General features: G+C 35.6%; 1 protein-coding gene across 4 annotated transcripts in view; it reads right to left on the bottom strand.

Annotated features, from left to right (window-relative positions):
- nrxn2a (neurexin 2a) overlaps nucleotides 1–22799 on the bottom strand; it is a 564692-nt gene that overhangs the window by 418116 nt on the left and 123777 nt on the right. For all 4 annotated transcript variants that reach the window (XM_056446759.1, XM_056446762.1, XM_056446760.1 and 1 more), the window contains 2 exons: nucleotides 14714–14833; nucleotides 12065–12446 (listed from right to left, as the gene is read on the bottom strand). In XM_056446759.1, coding sequence (XP_056302734.1) covers nucleotides 12065–12446; nucleotides 14714–14833 — 502 coding nt within the window. The remainder of the gene's footprint in view (nucleotides 1–12064; nucleotides 12447–14713; nucleotides 14834–22799) is intronic.

The raw sequence follows: 22799 nt of genomic DNA, 5'->3' as shown, positions 1-22799 counted from the left end.
TACATATATAACAAAATTAGTCATTAGATACTGAGGTAGGTAGATAGATAGATAGATAGATAGATAGATAGATAGATAGATAGATAGATAGATAGATAGATAGATAGATAGATAGATAGATAGATAGATAGATAGATAGATAGATAGATAGATAGATAGATAGATAGATAGATAGATAGATAGATAGATAGATATGCATAAACAAAATATTTACAAAATTCCAGCATAACCGTACACAAACAAATAATACCAGTTTACACCAGAAATAAACACTAATGGGAACAAAACAACAATAACTGTACACTACCTGACAAAAGTCTTGTCACCTATTCAAGTTTTAGGAACAACAAATAATAGCTTGACTTCTAGTTGATCATTTTGTATCAGAATGGGCTTATATGTAAGGCAAAGGCCTCTAGATTACGCTTATTTTACCAAAATAAAATACGAACATGCCTCAATTTTTTATTATTTACTTAGGACAGTAAGGTCTGACTTCGCTGAGACAAAAGTCTTGTCACTTAACAGAAATAATGTCCAGTATAGAATATAAAGTCATGGTGCAGTGGAGAAAGAATTAATATTGTGTATGATTCCCATGAGCTTGACGACTGCATCCATACATCTCTGCAATGACTCAAATAACTTATTAATAAAGTCATCTGGAATGGCAAAGAAAGCGTTCATGCAGGACTCCCAGAGTTCATGAAGATTCTTTCGATTCTTCTTCAATGCCTCCTCCATCTTACCTTAGACATGCTTAATAATGCTCATGTCTGGTGACTGGGCTGGCCGATCCTGGAGCACCTTGCTTGACCTTCTTTGCTTTCAGGAACTTTGATGTGGAGGCTGAAGTTTGAGAAGGAGCGCTCTCCTGCTGAAGATTTTGCCCTCTTCTGTGGTTTGTAATGTAATGCGCAGCACAAATGTCTTGATACCTCAGGCTGTTTATGTTTCCATCCACTCTGCAGATCTCTCGCACATATTCTTACTGAATATAACGCCAAATTATTTTTGCTTCACCAAACTTGACTGACTTCTATGAGAATATTGCATCCATGCGGGTTCCAATAGGTCTTCTGCAGTATTTATAATGATTGGGATGCAGTTCAACAGATGATTCATCTGAAAAATCTACCTTCAACCACTTTTTGTAATGATCAACTAGAAGTCAAGTTATTATTTGTTGCTTATACAACTGGGATTGATGACAAAACTTTTGTCAGGTAGTGTATAATTTTTCACACAAACTATGAACAAAAAGGGCAGATTATAATTTTTAGGCTTTTGCACTTTTCTTTACACTATAATAATAATAATAATAATAATAATAATAATAATAATAATAATAATAATAATAATAATAATAATGTTTTGACACGCAGCACTTATAATTACTATCCTTTATTTCAAGAACTCTTTAAATACATCCATGAATCTGTGCAATATGTCTTAATTCTCTTCCAAAATCCATAGGCACCTTTTCTGGTACTAAACATCAAATCATTTTACTAGTCCAGCATCTAGTCCCCACTGGCAATGTGAACTAACTGCTGAAATGTTGTTGTTTTTTTGGCAACTCCACAAGTGCAAATCTGAAAGTGCAAGCCTGAGAGTGTGATTTGCTTCAAAAAATGGGTTTTTATCTCTCATTTGCCTTTGATAACACAATATCCAGTGCCAGTAACCGGATATTTCATTTTTTGTTTTAACTTCTGGGAGGGATACATACAAAAACCAAAGTTATTAGTTTAAACGTTTATCTCTTCAGAATAAACCCCAAGACATTTCACTTTGAAAGTGTCGTAAAATGTGCAAGTAGCAGAAATGTTGCCACAAGTATGCTTTTACCAATGAACTGCTTTGGATAATCTCCAGATCTTTCAAGAAAGACCTACAGTATCATGAGCTTCGGGTTGTTGAGCAGTGATATACGCCTTATGAGAAATCATCTTTTACAATAGACCTGGGACGTTCAGTAGCAGAGCGCAAAAGTGACTGCAGCAGTAGTTCAATCCTTCATAAGACATTGAGTATACTGTACCTTTTTATGACTTTCACATACTTTTGGTTTCACTGAACGTTAAAATGCTGTGATTTATCTCAGAGCTGTTTTTGTGGTGTAAAGCTGTTTCAGTGGCTCAATGCTTAGCTTCTATCACCTCACAACAAGAAGGTCGCTGGTTTGAGTGCCGGCTGGGCCAGTTGACATTTCTGTGTGGAGTTTGCATGTCCTCTCCATGTTCGTGTGGGTTTCATCCGGGTGCTCCGGTTTCACTCGCAGTCCAAAGACATGCACAATAGGTGAATTGGTGTTTGTGTGTGTGTGTGTGCGTGTGTACGTGTTTTTGTGACATATCAGGACACAAATCTGTATAATGACATAGGTATGACACAGGTATTACAAAAACGAGGTGAAATATGAGGATATTGGTGACGTCTTCATTTCTCAAAATGCTTATAAATCCCACAGGATGAGTTTAATCAGAGAGTAAAGCTGCACACTGTCTCCTGTGATGATTGGGTTTAGGAGTAGGGTGGGGTGAGGGCAATACAATATATGGTTTGTGCTGCATAAAATGAATGGAAACCTATGTGTGTGTGTGTGTGTGTGTGTGTGTGTGTGTGTGTGTGTGTGTGTGTGTGTGTGTGTGTGTGTGTGTGTGTGTGTGTGTGTGAGTGCATGGGTGTTTCCTAGTACTAGGTTGCAGTTATAGTTGGTGGCTCATTCTGCTGTGGTGACCCCTCATAAATAAGGGGCTAAGCTGAAGGAAAATGAATGAATGAACATAAATATAGGTATATAACCATACTTGATCCAAACATATTCTGTATGGACTATTTCAATTGAGTAAAAACACATTTGATGATGCAGTAACCATTAATTGTGCAGAAACTCATTTGAAATGGCTGGTTTTACATAATTGTAATTAATACATTTGATCCTGGACCACAAAACCAGTCATTCTGTATGGGTCAATTTTGAAAATTGACATTTGTACATCTTTTGAAATCTGAATTTAATTTTTTTTTTTAATTGATGTAAGACATGTTTACATAAGAGACCATACACATTAGACTTGTTATTGTGGCCCAGTTAACAAATATTGATTCTTTTTGAATGAATGATTTTTCAGTCCATTCTGATTTAGTTGATGATCTAATAATAAACAGAAATTGAATTGAATAGTTTTGTTTAATAGATTTGTTGTTAAGTGTACCCTTCAACCTTCATCCTCACCTCAGGTCATTTTAACATGAAACTAATTAAAGAAAAATAAAATAATACCCTATAAATAAAAATAAAAATAAATAAAAACATTAAAAACATTAAAAGTTTTCTAATGTTTAATGGGAATACAAATATGAGAGTCAGACAGAAAGACATTGAATGGATGGATAGATGGATGGATATAAATAAATAGATGAAAAGGATGAATAGATGGACATTAATGAATATATGGATAAAGGATGAATAGATGGATAAAATGAATAGATGGATAAAGGATGACTTGATGGCTAAAGGATGGATTGTTGAATGAATGGATGGATGGATGGTTGGATGGATAGAGGATGAATTGATGGATAAAAATGAATAGATGTATAAAGATTGATTTAATCGCTAAAGGATGGACGTTTGAATGGATGGATGGAAGGATGGATGGATGGATGGATAAAGGATGAATAGATGGATAAAATGAAGAGATGGATAAAGGCTGGTGGGTGGGTGGATGGATGGATGGATGGATGGATGGACGGATGGACGGATGGACGGACAGACACCAGACAGACAGACAGACACCAGACAGACAGACAGACAGATAGACAGATAGATGGACAGATGGACAGATGGATAGATAGATAGATAGATAGATAGATAGATAGATAGATAGATAGATAGATAGATAGATAGATAGATAGATAGATAGATAGATAGATAGATAGATAGATAGATAGATAGACAGGTAGATAGATAGATAGATAGATAGATAGATAGATAGATAGATAGATAGATAGATAGATAGATAGATAGATAGATAGATAGATAGATAGATAGATAGATAGATAGATAGATAGATAGATAGATAGATAGATAGATAGATAGATAGATAGATAGATAGATAGATCAAACCTGATCAAGATGGACTGATGTCTTTTAACCCATGATGAACACGTTGGAAACCAAAGAATGAGAGGTTAATATTATAGTAATGTTCAAGTAACTGTGCACCCTATATATTTTACAGCATAAGCTGTCATGTCATGCAGACACTAACTGCGTTTCTAATATTTATTCAAACTATAAGCATTATTTTTTGCAAATGCTGGTAGTTTCACTCAGTTCATACATCAAGACTCTGCAGTCTGAGAGAGAGAGAGAGAGAGAGAGAGAAAGAGAGAGAGAGTGTTCTCATTAGCGCTCTCTCATTTCATATGCTTGTGCAGACTCCGGTGAGAGGCAAGGCCACCTGCTGTCTAATTGCTTACTGAATGACTGGCTTTCTGGACCACTGCGGCTGAGGAAGTTAAACATCTGAGGCACCTTCCCCGTTTTCGCTATTCATTTTTGCCCAGTGGAATAAAACGCACAGGGCAAATCAGCTTGTTGTACCTGCTATGTTTGTCATAAGCATCACGATCGAACTGAGAAATCTTTTAGTAGGCTGGAGCGGAAAGAAAAAAAAAATCTGATCTGAGACTGCGGATTTCCCACGTGGCCGCTTCGGCATGTGGGTTGGGAGTGGGCTGCCAATAAATAGAATCCCGTTAATCAAATATCACTTACATTACATGTGATTAAAAGTTGCTCTTTTATTCATCAAGGTCATTAGTGTTTGTTTTATCTTCTCCACTTTTCATGTGAGCCGATTACAGTAGACTAAAAATAGCAATCCACGCAATCATGATTGACGAGCGCTCGCGGTTTTCTTGAGCGTCACACACGCTGAGCTCCTTCCTAGCCGATTCTGATCAGCATTTACGCATAACCAAAAGCATCTCTTGCTGAATTTGTTTAAATTTAAATATGGCCTCTCTCCTGGAATGATTCATCAAGCCATTCTCCTCCTCCTTGTACCTTTAACTAAATGCCAAGGAGACAAATGTGCGAATCTTATAATGTGACTTGACTCACCCTCCCACGGCTATGATTCACGTCCAAGTAATGTCTCTTAACTAATCGCAAAAACTTAAACACGCCGTTTAGCGTGGTGGCTTAACTTCATCTGGATGTCTCTCATATTCTCATGTGCTAAACCTGCTGCCTGCATGCGATCCCTCGGATATCTAGCTGCGTCTTCTGGGAGTTTTTTGGCAATGATGTTTGCATCTCGCTCACCGGCAGAAACAACTGTGCTGTTAGTTCCGTCAGAAAAGGCCTTTGAGCTTCAAACCCTCTCGGGACTGGTGTTTGTGTGCTGAAGGATGATTTCTCCAACAGTCTTTGTAATGCACTGAAGATGAACTTTGAGCTGTCAGGGAATGTCTCAGTATCCGTGTTTATCGTTTCACATGGGTGGGAGAATATAAGACTTGTTTTCTATCTCAAGGGCTTTTTGTTTTCGTCAGTGTTCCTATAGAATCTCACCCACATCCAGACTATTCAAATCTGGAAATGATCAAAAAGTAACTGATTATTAAGTAGCGTGTTGCCCAAGATATTTAAATGAAGCAAAAACAGGACATAATGCCTTAGGATGCCACTATAAAAAGGACAGAATGCTCATGCAAACTTGTGCTCATGCAAACTTTACATCGTATTCATGCTGCACGACAAAGGAAACCAGTTAGCTTGCACCACTTAGCTTCCTGTGTTAGGGTTGGGCGATGTCAACCAATTTGCCATCGTATGATGTCTAATGTGAAACATCACGATGGACGATGGTATCGTTGTCATAGGCAGAAGTGAATTAATTATTTATGAATAATTAATTAATTTATAACGAACTACTTATTTGTAGCCTACCGTTTCAACTACCTGACCCGCATGGTCTTTGCTTTACCCATAACCAAATTGTTATAATGGCGTCGACAAACTTGGTTGGTGAAAAAGGTGCACAACCAACAGGAACCAACCAACAGTATCTGAGGTTTTCACTAAAATTACTAAGTACACACGTGAAAGCGAAAGATTGAAGCAGTGTACTGATGCTGTGACATGTTACCTGACAGATTGAAAAGACAGAAGATTCGTTAGATAGAGACAAGATTAATTAAATATCATGCTTAACAACTACAGTGAGACGTGATTCAGCGGTACATCCTTGATAAACTGTCTGACGTGCACTGCTCTCTGGGGTGACTGCTAGAGCTCAGATTCAGATGCAGGCATAGCCCACACTGCAGCGCATGACAGTGTGCGTGTGTGGGGTCATGTGATGCGTGTTTTCAGTGGTAAAGTGTGGAAGGAGGGCTTTTCAGGAATGCTAGGTGAAACGCCAGTGTGGACGTGGATCGTTTTCGTTGTAAAATGCCATTTTAAGACTAAGATGTATTAGTGTAAATGGGGCCGTGTGTATTTTTCACAAGCGGGTTGCTGCTGTGACGAGGCGGGAGGAGAATTGTGATATCTCAGCATCGTGATGTCTATCAGCCATCGGCCCAACCCTAGTGTGCATGTGTGATTATACTATAATTACTGCTATTCTTTTAACTTCTTACACAGATTAAAAGCTCTTCTGATAAAATACAAGTGCAAGTGTGAAAAACCTACACCAGGGGTCTCAAATTGCTGGCCCATGGGCCATTTGTGGTCACCCCTCCTCCTCCCTCTGGCCCTCAACTGATGTCAAAAATATAACGAGATTCGGCCCAACACAACATATATTTTTGAACTACTATCGTTGTTATGCAGTCGCATAGCCACTTGTGGTTTTGACCCCCACCTACTTGACATTTCAGGTACTGTACTATATATTCGGGTTACTTTCGGTTTCTCTCAGCGTGCGGGCCAGAGTAACGCACATGCAGATTATTTCTGGGGCTGATTTAAACGTTCAAATATATGTCATTAAGTGCTCTCTTATTACTAAAGCTCTATTTTTGTAAATATTCAAGGGTCATTTGATTATAATCAGTTTTATACCACATGTATTTTGTTGTATAAACACCTCTTCAAAAAATATGTGGTTTCAGTTCGTGTAGATTGTCCTGTCTCTACGAATTTGGTAAGTGTGTGATGAATGGTCTTTGTTTATGTTTATTGAGATGGCAAAGTTACTTAGTACCTTCAGCAGTTCTCTTTCAGTTTTTAAAGACCTACCTTAGTCAAAATGATTTAGTTACTAAGTTTACAGTAATATAAATATACAGTATAATATAAATATACAGTAATATAATGTAAAAGATGGGGGGTTTGGGGCTTCATGGCCCTTTAAAGTGAGACCACTGATGCAATTTCTTACTTTGAGTGTGTGGAGGCACAAAATCAGCAGAGCTTTTATTATGCTACAGTCGCCCGCTTCCAGTGTGATTATGTGGGAAAGAAGTTGTTCATCCTATCATACTACATACATTTCAGAGTTCTCTTATAATGTTGCTCTGTACAGTCTAATAAAATGCAAAACAGTGGTGAGGGGAGTTTGGGCTCAGGTAGATCTCGAGAATTATGCCTAATGACGAATTAGGGATCACTGTAAAGAGATATACTGCTGACTAAGAGCTCATCTGTGGTGCCAATTGGTTTAGTCAACTCACTTATGTCGCATGTCTTTGGATGGTAGAAGGAACCCAGGCAACTCAGGGAAAACATGTAAACTCCGCACAGAAACCTCGACAAGCCTGGTAAGGATTTGAACTAGTGACAAGTGGGCTGTACAAATCTGGAGTTTTTATTCATTTAATGTGTTGTACATGAAACAGAGTCCAATATTGTGCTTTATGAATGTCTACACCTACCCCAACCTTAAACCTAACCTCACAGTAACCTGTTGTTTTATTAACGACTATACCTACCCCAACCCTAAACCCAACCTCACAGTAACTTGATGTGTTTTATTAAAATCAGCTCCACCTACACCACCTAAACCCAACCTAATTCCTAAGTCCCTCCCACTTGGAGGTCACCCAGCCTTCTTGCAGTGTAATCCCTCCCACTAGGAGATCTCTGGGCTGCAGCGATATCTACTTGGACAATCTGTGCCATCATGCCACCCTAACTAGAAAAAGGGAGGAGGAATAGGGGTGGAAGGGGGAATTCTTCAAAATGAAGATAACTGAGGTATGAAACTTATTTATGGTGACTTAGGGATTGCCTGATTGGTGAATCATGTGTTATCTAATGCAGGATCAATCATAAGCATGTGATCCTCTCTAAATTAGTTTATAAATAATCTTCACAAACTGTCTTTTTTTCCCCTCTTTCTATAAAACTAAACTGGAAATTGAGGGTGTTTGATATCATTAGCATGGCGAAACAGGGCATGGTTCGTGTCGTTAGATAAAATTGCATATTTCTCAAAATTTTAACATTCTTCAAAAACATGTGGTTCATATCTTATTCCTGTACATAAGTCGGCAAAATATATTACACTGTTCTATTCCTAAGCTTTTAGGATATTTTAATGAAAAAGTATTACATATTATGTTTTTATTTAACACTAAATGCAAACTAAATCTTTTCTCAAATCAGACTTTTTTGGAATATGTAGAAAATTACAAAACTATAAAAAGGAAAAGGACATTAATGACACTAATGTCATGTAAACAGGCCCTAAGGTAGCATGCTAAACGAAGATACACAACACTGTGCACAGTAAACCCATATTAACCACATAATAAAGTATTAAAATCATGAGTAATATTGTTATTTGGGTGCATTTTATCAAAAAAAAGTGTTAGTAGGCCAGTATTTTCTTTAAGTCTAATAGATGTCTAAACATAGATGGCTTGGTTAAAACAAGGATAGAAGGAATAAGGATTCAAAATCCAAAAGGAATGAATGACTACACATACTCTGAATCTATTTGATGTCTAGTCTAGTTTTGGGCTATTCTTAGATGTCAATGAGATTTTCACTCACAGCACAAATTTAGCCTTGATTTATCCGAGCCATATACGCTATTGGACATCTATTAAGCACAAATTGCTTGGTGGGTATGCCTATTTTTGAAACAGCATATGTGCCTATGAGGCAGTTAACGGATTTTATTTTAGAAATCAATTAAACAAGCCAACTTCTAAGCATGTTTTGTTGATGAATCTGACTTGCTATGTTTCTAAATGCAGCCACGAAAATCACAAAATATGAGGAAGTGTTCTCTAAGTATTCACAATACAGCTTTTTTTTAAATCACATTCAAATGAGACAGTAATCTCAGAGTTTAGAGAATAATATGATTTCCTTTGCTGTAGTAAAGCTCAGAAAACTTTGCTTTCTGCTAAGATCGCTTTTTCTCAGGCCTCGAGCTTTCCATCACATATAAGGCTTAACTTTATATTGCACATTAATTTCATCTCCCTCTCTTTTCTCAATCAGGTAGTTCTCGGCGTTATTATCATTTCATAATACCCTTCCTATTTCTGAAATTTCTAGTTCCTTACTTACAGGGTAATGTTAAGAAATCTTCTATTCTCATCTCTTCTTTTAGTTCACATCTCTCAGAGTTTAATTAAATGGCTTTTAATGCTTAATGCTGTGTTTTAAGCAATTTGAGTATGAGCAGAAGTGACATGGTCCTCTGAATGACCCATAAAGTCCTTTAATAAAGACATTTCATTCGGACTGGTTTAAAGCAGCAGAAGGCGGAGCTTGCCATTTAAAGACAGCATGAATCCAAATGATTTTTCCTAAGCACATTTCTTATTAAAATTGTCGGACTGTGAGAATAAATCCTGATGCAGGGGCCTTTTCACCACAGAGTGCATTTGATTGGACAAAAATGGTTGGTGAGTTGGACTTGTGACACAAAGGTTGCAAGTTCAAAAACAGGGGGACTGAATAACTTGCACTATCTTCCACTCTCATGCCATGGTTGAGGTCTGAGTCACTTGAGCAAGGCACCGGAGACTAAACTGTGTGCCCATGTTGTATATATGTGAGTCACTTTGAATAAAAGTGTGTGCTAAATGTAAATGTAAATGACATGTTCTGCTGCATTCATATTGTAATTTCAAGATTATAACATGTGATGTTCTACTTAGAGCTGTTTACAAGCTGAGTTCATACAATGTCGTAATTACCATAATTTTGAGATGACGACAAGTGACGTTCTACTCTAAGCAATTCAGAAGCTGACTTTTCACTTTTCAGTAAAAATACAAGCAAACTGATCTAACGCTTAAATAAATTTGACAAAGTATGCTAAGGCTTGAATGCCTCTGATTCAACAGTGCAGAAAAAATACTTTCCGTCAATCTGAGGACAGTTCCAAACAACAGCACTAGATAGCTCAGATGTTGCAGAATTCAAAAGTGAAAGTCATCAATTTGCAAATTGACACGCACACATTTAGGGACTATTGTATTAATACACTCTGCATCCCACAGATGTACTAAAATAATAAAATCTATAATTATAAAGTACACACATCTTTGAAGGATGTCCTGAATGAAGCAGTAATATTCTTCTCAAGCATGTTGAGAAAACACTGAAGGCACTGACGATGATGATCGTCACAGCAGAAATTTTGCTTCACTTTTGAGAATATAAAATTTAGGACTGGCTGATCTGTTTTAAGACTCTTTAAGGTCTTAATTCCCGTAAAAGTGATTTAAAGGGGACCTATAATGCAAAAATCAGTTTTATAAGAGGTTTAAACACAGTTGTGTGGCAACAGTGTGTAACTATAACCAGCCTCTTACGGTAAAAATGTATTAACTGTATTTTTTATAATCACAATGAATAAAAACAGTCTGTAGAAACACTTTGGTTGACATTCTTCCTTTGTACATGTCATCAGATGGCAAAAGTCCCGCCCATTAATAACAATCTCTCCCTTATTAGCATAGACAGCCCTGAGTGAGAAGCAGCCATCAGTCATTAGAGCTTTCACCTACTGAAGATAATTTCAGCAACTGAGAGGATTATAGGATGCACAAATGAACACTGGAGTTTTCATAGACTGCCTTGTTCTGGAGCACTTCTTTTGACATTTTTAGTCTTTCACACAGATAATGTTAATCATGTTTTGAATCTGCTGCTATGGTGATGCATATACATTTGTAGCTCCGCCCTCTTTTGAAAAGAGCACAATCTCATTTAAATTTAAAGCAACAATCACCAATTTTAAGCTGAAACTTCACATACACACTCTAGGGACATCAGGGATTTATCTTACATCTTGCAAAAAGGGGCATAAAAGGTCCCCTTTAGGACTTTAAGACTTTCAAGAATTCACACTTAGCTGATGATTGAAAATAAAACGTGTTTAGCATGCTGCTCCAGGAGAGATCCCTGAGCTCAGAAGATCCTTGAGCCTGGGGCTCCCTCCCATTTTATCCAGAGAAAGAGGATTCTAAGTTCAGGTAGGTCTTGAGAGCTCCCCTGAATTTGTTCGCATATTCCTTGATTATTAGGGGTTGCCACGGCAGAATGAACCACCAACTAAACCAGCATGTGTTTATGAGGTAAATACCCAGTACCAAAATACTAATATACTGTGCCAATTTGGTTTATTCAATTCCCTTATACTGCATGTCTGTAGAATGTGAGAGGAAACCGGAGTACCTGGGGAAGCACGTGACTACGAGGAGAACATGTAAACACACAGAAAGGCCAACTAGCCCAGCCAAGACCCGAACCAGCGACCTTTTTGCTGTGAGGTGACAGTGCTAACCAGAGCTGATGTGCTACCCTATCCTGGATTAATCTAGGAAAGAGGGGGCGGAGGAGGTGTGGATGGGGGATTCTTCAAGACGAAGATGAATAAGGCAAGAAAATCTGGTTATTTATGTATGTTTGGGTTTGTCTGATTGGTAAATCATATGATAGCTAATGCGGGACCAGCTGTGGTCAATCATAAGCATGTTATCCTCTCGAAATTAGTTTATAAATAAACTTAACTTTTTGAAGACGCACAGAAACTCTATTATTTTTCAAAATTGATCAATTAAAACTCTCACTCACCCTTTTACGAGCTCAATCACGATAAAGTCACTGCCGTCCCCAGAGTTGAAGAGAATCAGACCATCAGGGCTGGTTGTTTTGAACTGGAAGAAGAGGTGCATGGAGGCGTAGGCTTGTAAGGTGGACAGCGCCACATAACTGGCTCGATTTCGGAAGCTGACCGGATCAGCCACTATGCGGCGCATGCCGAAGCGGGCGTTGAGCTCACAGTAGGAGATGTCACCATTCTTGCACTGGTCTAGGTAAGGCATGCCGTTGAAAGAGAGGCCCTGCAGGTGGCCAATGAAGTTGGACGGCATGACTGAGATAAAGCGCCGCTCGGTCATGATGCCCGTCTCTATGTGGTGGAACTCCAGCTGCGTGTGTGCTCCGCTCATCTGGCCTGTGGCAAAACCAAACACGCTCGATTAGTCAGGTCTGGGAGCAGATGATATGAGGGAATGGCGTGCTGTCTGAGCCCATCCCAAGGCAAGTACAGCTTTTGATGTTCAGTTCAGAGTTGGATGTGTTGTAATGCTGAACTTGCAATGTGCAACATGAATCTAAACCTGAAAAAAAACTGTTCTATATATAATCTTTAAGTTGTCTCCACACTCTTAAAAATAAGGGTTCCAAGGGGGTGTTTTCGCAGTTATACCAGAGAAGCAGCATTTTAGGTTCCCCAAGGAAACTTTCAGTAAACAGTATTTACAAGAACAGTATTTTTTTTCTTTTTTAGTGTGAAGGATATTTTAACAATCTATAGAACTTGTCTTCATTATAAAGCAGAATCTTTATGGAATCATCAATGCTAATAAAGTATGCTTATTTTTAAGAATGCTTGTCTGTGTGAATTTAACAGAACAATCTGAAGCCATGGAATAATGTAAGATGAGAAACATACAAACATCCAATTCAGTCCAATTCAATAGTTAAATGTATTCATGTTTATCATGTATTATGTTTGTCTCAAAAGTTTATTATATTAACCATTTTATTACGTTAACACAAAATTAGCTGGAATGATTAATTAAAAAACATGTTAATTATCACAACTTAATGGTTAAAAACATTACGGCTGTATTAAAAAATATAATAATGATTCCTTTTTTTTGACTCCTGCTTATTTTGAACATTTAATCAGTTCACACAACTTTTGAATAGATGAATGAAAAAAGAGAAGGAAAAAGGAAGGAAGGAACAAACAAGCTATTGATGACTACAAAATGAATGAATGAATGAATGAATAAACGAACAAACAAATAATGACCACGAACATGAATGAATTAACAAATAGGCAAATAATGACCACAAACATGAATGAATGCATGAATGAATGAATGAATGAATGAATGAATGAATGAATGAATGAATGAATGAATGAATGAATGAATGAACGAATGAAAAAGCTATTAATGACAAAAACATGAAATAATGAATGAAAGAAAGAAAGAAAGAAAGAAAGAAAGAATGAATGAATAAATGAACAAGTAAATAATGACCACAAATATGAGTGAATGAATGAATGAATGAATGAAGGAAGGAAGGAAGGAAGGAAGGAAGGAAGGAAGGAAGGAACAAGCAAATAACGACCACAAAAAATAAATGAATGAACGAATGAATGAACAAAAAAGCAAATAATGACAACAAACATGAAAGAAAGAAAGAAAGAAAGAAAGAAAGAAAGAAAGAAAGAAAAAAAGAAAGAAAGAAAGAAAGATTGAATTAATGAATGAATGAATGAATGGAGAAAGGAAGGAAGGAAGGAACAAGCAAATAATGACCACAAAAAGAATGTATTAATGAATGAATGAATGAATGAATGAACGAATGAATGAACGAATGAATGAACGAATAAATGAATGAATGTATGAACAAAAAGCTTATAATGACAACAAACATGAATGAATGAATGAATGAATGAATGAATAAATGAATGAATGAACGAATGAATGAATGAATGAATGAATGAATAAACGAACAAAACAGCAAATAATGACAACAAACATGGATGAAAGAAAGAATGAATGAATGAATGAATGAATGAATGAACGAACGAATGAACAAGCAATTAATGACAAAAAACATGAAATAATGAATGAAAGAAAGAAAGAAAGAATGAATGAATGAACAAGTAAATAATGACCACAAATATGAGTGAATGAATGAATGAATGAATGAATGAATGAATGAATGAAAGAAGGAAGGAAGGAAGGAAGGAAGGAAGGAAGGAAGGAAGGAAGGAAGGAAGGAAGGAAGGAAGGAACAAGCAAATAACGACCACAAAAAAAATAAATGAATGAACGAATGAATGAACAAAAAAGCAAATAATGACAACAAACATGAAAGAAAGAAAGAAAGAAAAAAAGAAAGAAAGAAAGAAAGAAAGAAAGATTGAATTAATGAATGAATGAATGAATGGAGAAAGGAAAGAAGGAAGGAACAAGCAAATATTGACCACAAAAGAATGAATTAATGAATGAATGAATGAATGAATGAATGAATGAATGAATGAATAAACGAACAAAACAGCAAATAATGACAACAAACATGGATGAAAGAAAGAATGAATGAATGAATGAATGAATGAATGAATGAATGAACAAGTAAATAATGGCCACAAACATGTAATACAGTACATGTAGCATGTATATGAGGTCTTCCACTCACCCTCCACGGTCACGTTGTCAACAGAGAGCTGCAGGCTCTTCCCACGGCGCACCACCTTCACAGAGTGCCACTCATTGTCATTCAGCTTGTGCCCTGCGAACAGAGTCTCCGGTCCTTTACCTGCAGAGAGAAAGGCCAAAGTCACACACCGCTGTGAGCGCTCTGCCTTATCAATACAGCACAGTCTAGCTCTCACACACACATACATACAAATGCAGACACATCCTCACACTCAATTGACAGAACAGTGCACTCCACTAATATTGCCATTCTTGATAAATATGAGCAAAGAAGAATACAAAAAGAATGCCTTGATAGTTTAACCTTTTGATCTTTTGCTCATAATATGAAATACAGCATATACACTGAAGATTGCGAGCAGATGACAGTTTTTTTTTCTTGAAAACCTTCCAAACTACACTATTTGTGGTGATGTACTTACTGTAGGTGACGTTGGATTGTAGTTTTGCAGACTTTCTGATCCCAAGACCTAACTAACTTCTGCAAATATTCATTTGGGATTGCTGGAGATTTTATTGGCTAGTCGAACCATCATCCTAACAGTGTACTGCCACAAGAGAGTCACAGAGCCTTTTGCAGGCTTATTCATAACACTTACAGTTGACTGAACTTTCTTAATTATTGCCCTGATGATGAAAATGGACATTTGCAGTGTTGTTTTTTCTTTTCTTAAACCCATTCCCATTTTGAGAAGCTCAACAACACTTTGCTGCAAATTACAGCCATTTTCTATAGTTTTACCGATTGAGATGAATGACTGAGTCAGGTTTTTGTGTTTTCTCATATATACCTCTTTCAACACGAGGTTATGGTTGTCACCAGGGTGTTACCCTCATATAAATTGTGGAACACATATATTTAACAAAATACTTCCTTCTTTTAATATAAACTATGCTTTGTTTGGAATTGTTTGATTTCTATCAAGAATAGGAATCTATGTCATGGCAAGTTGCGTTCCACCATGCTGTCTGACAGTCGGGAGCGCACAATGTAAACCAATGCAAATCACCACAAAAAAAGCAGACAGTTTAACAGAAAGACTTTAAAAAAACCACTCAAAATTAAATAGACTAATGTGCAGATAGTTTTATCGATGCTCTTTGAGTGTCTGAGAAGCTGAAAATATGAGTTCCATAATACTCTCCAGTGCTAAAACTGAAAGTAGAGTAGCCGAGCAGATGCAGAGGAAGCGGATCAATGAAAGCAACCTGTTCATCTGTTAGTGACAGGGTATCAACAAGCTGCCTTGAGAAAATATTTCCATATTTGCTTTTCTTTTCTTTTTTTATGTAGTTTAAATGTTTACAGTATATTGCAAATCAGTGTTCATGTATATATAATACAATAAACCCATAGAGATCAGTGGCAAACTCCCAGAATGCATTTCACTGTAAAGACACATTCCCTTTCTCTCTCTCTTTTTTTTTTAATTATCAAATGATTACACAATAAAGACATTTCACAGCATTCTTTGCTCATATTTACCACTATTGCTTTTCCACTATCATGCTGAATCAGTCAGGTGTGGTTCCCACATGAGCCTGGAACACTGTGGCATGATTACAAACAGTTCTTGACCTGGAATTCTAGGCCCTGTTAGACAATCACGCTGAATCATGCTGGACTAGGAGAGCACTTATGTGCATGATGTTACAACTCTGATGCAAGTTTCTACATAGCTGTGTTGATGGAAGTGCACTATTCATTGTTATTCAGCATCCCAAAAACTGGGCGACACAACCAAAAAGTTAAGGTAACTCAAACTGTTTGAGGAAACCGATTGAATCAAATCATTTAAGTTCAAAAACTAATCCTAATAAGTACTGTCAAATTAATCCATTTAAGTTGAAGTAATGAGGTATTTAATTAAGTGAAGTTTCACAAACTAATTTTGAGATGAGCACATGATATGATTGACTGCAGCTGGCTACCCATCTACATTCATTAGTTAACCAATCAGATTAATCCCAACTTACTATAAGTAGCCTAGCTAGAACTACTCTCTTATCTTCGTTTTCCGAAGAAACCCCCCATCCGCCCCTTCTCCTCCTTTACCGTGGGGAGCTCTTGAGAACCACCTGATCTCGTACTCCCCTCACATGCTCTATGGACCAGGCGGGAGCCCTGGGCTCAACTATCTCCGAGCTCAGGGTTCTCTCCCGGGACAGCATGCCAAACCTGCTAACAGTTGTCAAACAATATCTAAGTGTGAACTCTTGAACTCATTACTTTCAACACTGAGTACAAAACTCTTTTAAAATGAGTAGAATTAACTTTCAGTAAATTTTGAGTTAACAACACTCATTTTATTTGATAAAGTTGACTGTTGGGTTTTACAGTGTATAAAATGAGCTGAAACAACACAATTATTGGCTTTTTTGGGAATAACTTTATTGTTTTATGTTTGATTCACTTAAATTTTTTAAACCGTTTAACTTAATCGATTTGTGTTGGGTCAACACGAAGGAATTGTGTAGAATCCAGCATTTTTTTTTACAGTGCATGCTAGAGTAATTGGTGATTTATTCCACTTTGGCAACCCTGAATAAATCAGGGACTAACCTAAAGCAAAGTAAACATCTAAAAAACAGAAATATCTGATCATCCTCCATATCACTGTTTACATTACACTTGCATTACCGAAGCAAAGACTGACACATTTGCATTGTTCCAGTGAGTTCCGTTAGCAGCACCAAAGTGGAAAATGAAACAGTTTCCATGCTAACTGTACTGGATCCGTGTGGAATGGAACGTTTAAAAGCAAACAGAACAATTTAGCCTGATAGTGATAAAGCGGGTTGCCAACATTAGTGGAGTGCACTGTATTTATACACACGCTCAGACATTTGCAGAGAAAGGGCATGAACATACGTACCTAGACATCCAAACGCACTCATTTGCATTTCACACAAGCAAGCGCCCACTCAAATACATACATTCCCAAACACTGCTTAAAGACAATCGTGACATGCACATCTGCTGTTCTGCTGGAACTGTATAAGGGATAAATAAACTGTTTTCCTCATGAAGTGTCCACCGATGTTGAACAAACTCAGATAAGTATTGTAGCGATAAGATCGGTGATATCAGAAAAACGGTTAATGTTGAAATCCACAACTTTATAATCAAATACAGTTGACGACAATTTTCTCCTTTGACATTTGTTTTCTTTTTTGTTCAAATATTTATCATGCGTGTCTAAGGAAGAGTTAAGTTTTAAACAAGAGTTTTGATATCTAATTTATAATAATCATTTCACATTTACTAGTTATTTTAATGCTGTAGTATATGAGATACTACAATGTTCAACCTAAAGTGCACTTAAAGACTTAATAGGTTAACTGTGCAAGGTACAGTAAGTTAAATAGTCAAATCACTGGATAACAGGCAATCAAAAATGTATATATGTGTATAAGGGATTGACTAATTTTTACTTTTTTATTTGATGATTATTATTATTATTATTATTATTATTATTGTTGTTGTTGTTGTTGTTGTTTAATTTCAGCCAAACTAAAGAAATAAAACTTCATTCAGAAGAAAAATATAATGGGATCTTGTAAAAACCATTTACCTTGCTCCATTAAACATCCCTTGGGAAATATTTGGCAAAAAACTAAAATGTCATGGAAAGGCTAATACGGTAAGTCTTCAACTGTTTATTTGCATTAAAAAAGTAGATTCACTAAAGAATATATGCAACAGCACTGACTTATATACAGCTATGGAGAGAGACAGAAAAAAAAAACACTAGCAAATGCCTGGATTTATCAAGGACTTCTCTTGATTTATCAAGTATAGGTTAGATAATTACAACAGTCTTCAGTGTCACATGATCTTTCAGGAATCATTCTAATGTGCTGATTTACTGCTCATGAATATTTCTTATTATTGATGGTGGGAAAAGTTGTGCTGCTTAATATATATTTTTTGTAGAAACTGCTTTTTGTTACTTTTAGAAAGTTTGTAGTGAGACATTTTTTTGTGATTTTTTGATGAACAGAAAGAAAAGAGAGGCTATAAGCCACTTTACAAAAGCTTTTCATTCAATACTCCATGGTGGTGAAATGATCTTCCCATTCCCACTCGGACTGCGGATACACTGGTATCCTTCAAACGACAACTAAAAACCCATCTCTTCTGAGAACACCCGAACCCCGGTGAATAAAACCAAAACCACCTTTAGAAGCACCTTTTCTCCCTCTCTAAAAAAAAAAAAATCCTACTCTAGCACTAAATCCTCTGAGTACAAGCAAATTCCTTTGTATAATTAGCACTTCTTGTGTGTATTGCCTCTTCTTGTTGAATTGCTAAATACCTTGCTTGTATAAGGAGTATACTGTAAAAATACATGTCTCAATATATATGTCACATTTCTTATGATGTAACAATGCCACATAAAATAATTAAAACATTACATATTTTTAAGAGGAACAAATACTTTGATGCCCTCTACATCTTCATGTCTGTCCAAGCATTTTCAGAAAAAAAAAAACATGTTTCTTTTTACTTACAAGACGGTCTGCATGTGTGCCAGAATATGATGCAACAACAAAGCAGTAGTAGCAGCCAAAATTCAGACATAAAAAACAATGTCTCATGGGTCTGGAAATGATTTGTATTTGAGAGAAAAAAAGAAGAAAAAAAAACATGAACAGACTGTCAAAAAATCTGAAAGGAAACTTTGAATTGACAAAAGTACTTATTTTTGATGCATTTTTATTATTTACTTGTATTATTGTTATTTTACAAAACAAACAAATAAAGAAAGAGTACCTCAATTCATAGAATCCCAATACAGATTTAAACATGACAGGTTTTATTTTATTTATTAATTTATTTTTCTTTAATATTTAAAAATGTATATACCTATACAAAATTTTAACATTGGGAGTTAAAAGAATAATAATTTGCTGTCCAAAATATGTTTATCACCTTTTATTTGGTCTTTAAGAATAAATCAATTCAATGTTTATGTTTTATATTTTGGCTGCATTTGTGATTGATTACAATAGTAACTGCTGAGTATTGATAAACTAATTAATATACCCCTAAACTAAATATTAAATACTAAAATATTTATATTTTGATGTACTGAAATTAAATATTCCGATGCTAGTTTAGAAAATGGTTGTCATGGTGACAAAATGTCAAATTTACACTCATTTACACACACACACCCATACTTAATTTGGGGATTTACGAAGACTCTCCCTTGGCGAGATGTATTTTAAAATCGAACAACTGCTTATTATTTTGCTAACTTAACCTTAACCCTCACAGGAAACCAGGAATTACCAGGACATGGGACATTTTTAATCGTTGCCAACTAAAATTGGCAGGAAATACAACAAATCTGTCAATGAACGCAAATAAACAAACAGAGTACCTCAGTTTTGTAAAATCCTAAAAAAGATTTTATGTTTACACAGGGCATATCTTTGTAAACCACCTCAAAACTGTGATAATGTATCTAGATACAGTATCCATCAATATCAAATGTCCTTGTAAACAACCAAAAACAGTACACATGTAGACGTGTAGATCAATACCAAATTTACTGTAAAACACAGCACAAATCATGAGGAAATTTAACACTTTGAGCTTTGTTTCCTTCCAAAGATGTGAATTAAATTTATGCGCAAAACTGGATTATCACATAAAAGAAGTACAAATAAAGCAGCGTTTCTATCAAAGTAGTCAAAGAAAACAAAATCATCACATCCTGATTAACTGTCGGCAAATATCAAAAGTAAAAACAGAATTTGCTGCAGTAGCAGAAGCTGCGTGAATCTTTAATTTATTAAATAAATGACTTCAGTAGACAATGCTGACACGCAATGAACACGTGGTGGCGTTTAAAGGCATCAGATGAGGAGGACATATGCTCTTTGAGGAGGACAATTCTGCAGCTAATTATTAATATAATAACACTAATACTGAAATGATTAAGGCATTTTAGAATGACCAAGACAACATTTGAGATGTTTTACAAAGTGGTCAGCCTGCTGGTTTGTCCATTCACACACATTGTTATCATCACATGATCTCTTATTACAAAATTGCATGACTTTTTTTTAATGCATATACAGGAATTTGTTCTGTAAAAGTGTTTCCATCATAGTTTATGCGCATCTTTTCTTATCAAATAAAAAGCGTATATGTGTTTTTTTTTTTTTTTTTTTCATTTTTAAAACTTGTGCACATCTTGGCGTTTCCATCAACCGATTTTTTTAATGTGCATATCCAAAATATGCATAAAAATACACAGTAAAAAATCTGGAATTTTATGGTTTATTTCCGTAAAAAAAAAAACGTTAATTAACGGCTGTTAAATTACAGAAATTTACCGTAAATTAACGGGCATTAAATTACAGAAATTTCCTGAAATTTTAATTTCTGTAATTCAACCTCTGTTATTTTACAGTAAATTTCTGTAATTTAATGGCCGTTATTTTATGGTTTTTTTTTTTCAAGAATATTTTATGATTATTTTTACAGTGTAGATGTATGGAAAGTAGCTATTGTTTGATTTATGTATGTTTAGTTTAAACAATAAAGCTCATCTAAATATACTAAATAAGCTCAGTTTCCTCATTGTTTCTTAAATATTTCCCTGACAGCTGAATGTAAGCCATTATTAGGTTCCAACCACAATACCTGTGACTGTTAAAAGCATGTTTTCATCTGGAGTTGTATATAAACACGCTGTTGTTTTCTCCTTTACATCTGTCACTTACAGATACAAACCGCATTGATTCAGCATCTTAAAAACACTGCTTCAATAGCAAAAAAAAAAAAAAAAAAACAAGTGCAGCAGATCTGCTCATTACACCAGAGAGTGACTGGTGATGGCTGCGCATTTGTGTGAAACACGAGGCAAACGCATTATACTTCAAGTGAATTGAAATGAAATTGAATTGGCCCTGGGTATGTGTATAATCATCTTACAGGCTCAGGATTTTTATGGCCGAGGAACAAATTCACACTGTGCCTTGGTACACAGGTTTAAAGGGACAGTACACAAGCATACAGAGACACATCATATCCCTCACATACCTCATGAGTCCAACACAAAACAGTCAGAAACTGTATATTTTCTATGTATTATTCTATAGACTATACTTTTTTTTAAACATTTGATGATATTTAGATGTTCATGTTATTATATATATATATATATATATATATATATATATATATATATATATATATATATAGTATTAGTATTTTAATATATATTTGTAGTATATAAATATTAATATAATTATGTAATATAAATATTTTTGTATTTATAATTTGTAGGATCAATAAACCCAAATGTATAAACCAAACCAAATAATCCAAAACCAAACGTATAGACAAGGAATTGAATGGATGGATGATGGATAAATGAATGGATGGATGGAAGGATGACTGGATTTATTTAAATTCAAGTAACATTTCTGTGTATTTTTTAATCATTTGATGGTTCTGATCATGGTTACAGCAATAAATTCAGTCAAAATCTCTAAGACACTATTAGTAATTTGAATTAAATTTTTATTTTCCATTTTAGTTACGCCACATCCCCTTTTCCATTTTAAAAGGATAGATCAGCCAATACTAAATAAATAAATAAATATCTGTCATTATTTACTCACCCTTTACTTGTTCCGGACCAGTTTGAATCTTTTTTTTTTCTGTTAAACACAAAAGAAGATATTTTGAAGGAAGCTGGAAATCTGTAACCATTGACTTCCCTAGTATTTGTTTGTTGGAAGTCCATGGTTACAGGTTTTTAGTTTTCTTCAAAATATCTTCTTTTGAGTTCAGCAGAATAAAATAATTGATAAAGGTTTGTGTATGTTTTTATTTTGGGTCAACTATCCCTTTTGATTATTATTTTGTGTTATATTCTTATTATTTTGATGTATCACATCGAGTCAAACTAAACAAAACAAACAAAAAAGAGAAAATATTTTTACTATGAGCACTGAACATTCAAAGATAATCTGTTAAAGCAGCAGTTTTGAGGGTCTCCCGCTGTGGGGGCCAGTGTGGCTCTGTTTGGCATGAGCTCAGA

Source organism: Danio aesculapii, chromosome 21 (genome assembly GCF_903798145.1).
Source record: "Danio aesculapii chromosome 21, fDanAes4.1, whole genome shotgun sequence".
NCBI lineage: Eukaryota > Metazoa > Chordata > Actinopteri > Cypriniformes > Danionidae > Danio > Danio aesculapii.
This window is presented reverse-complemented; position numbering and strand designations above follow the sequence as displayed.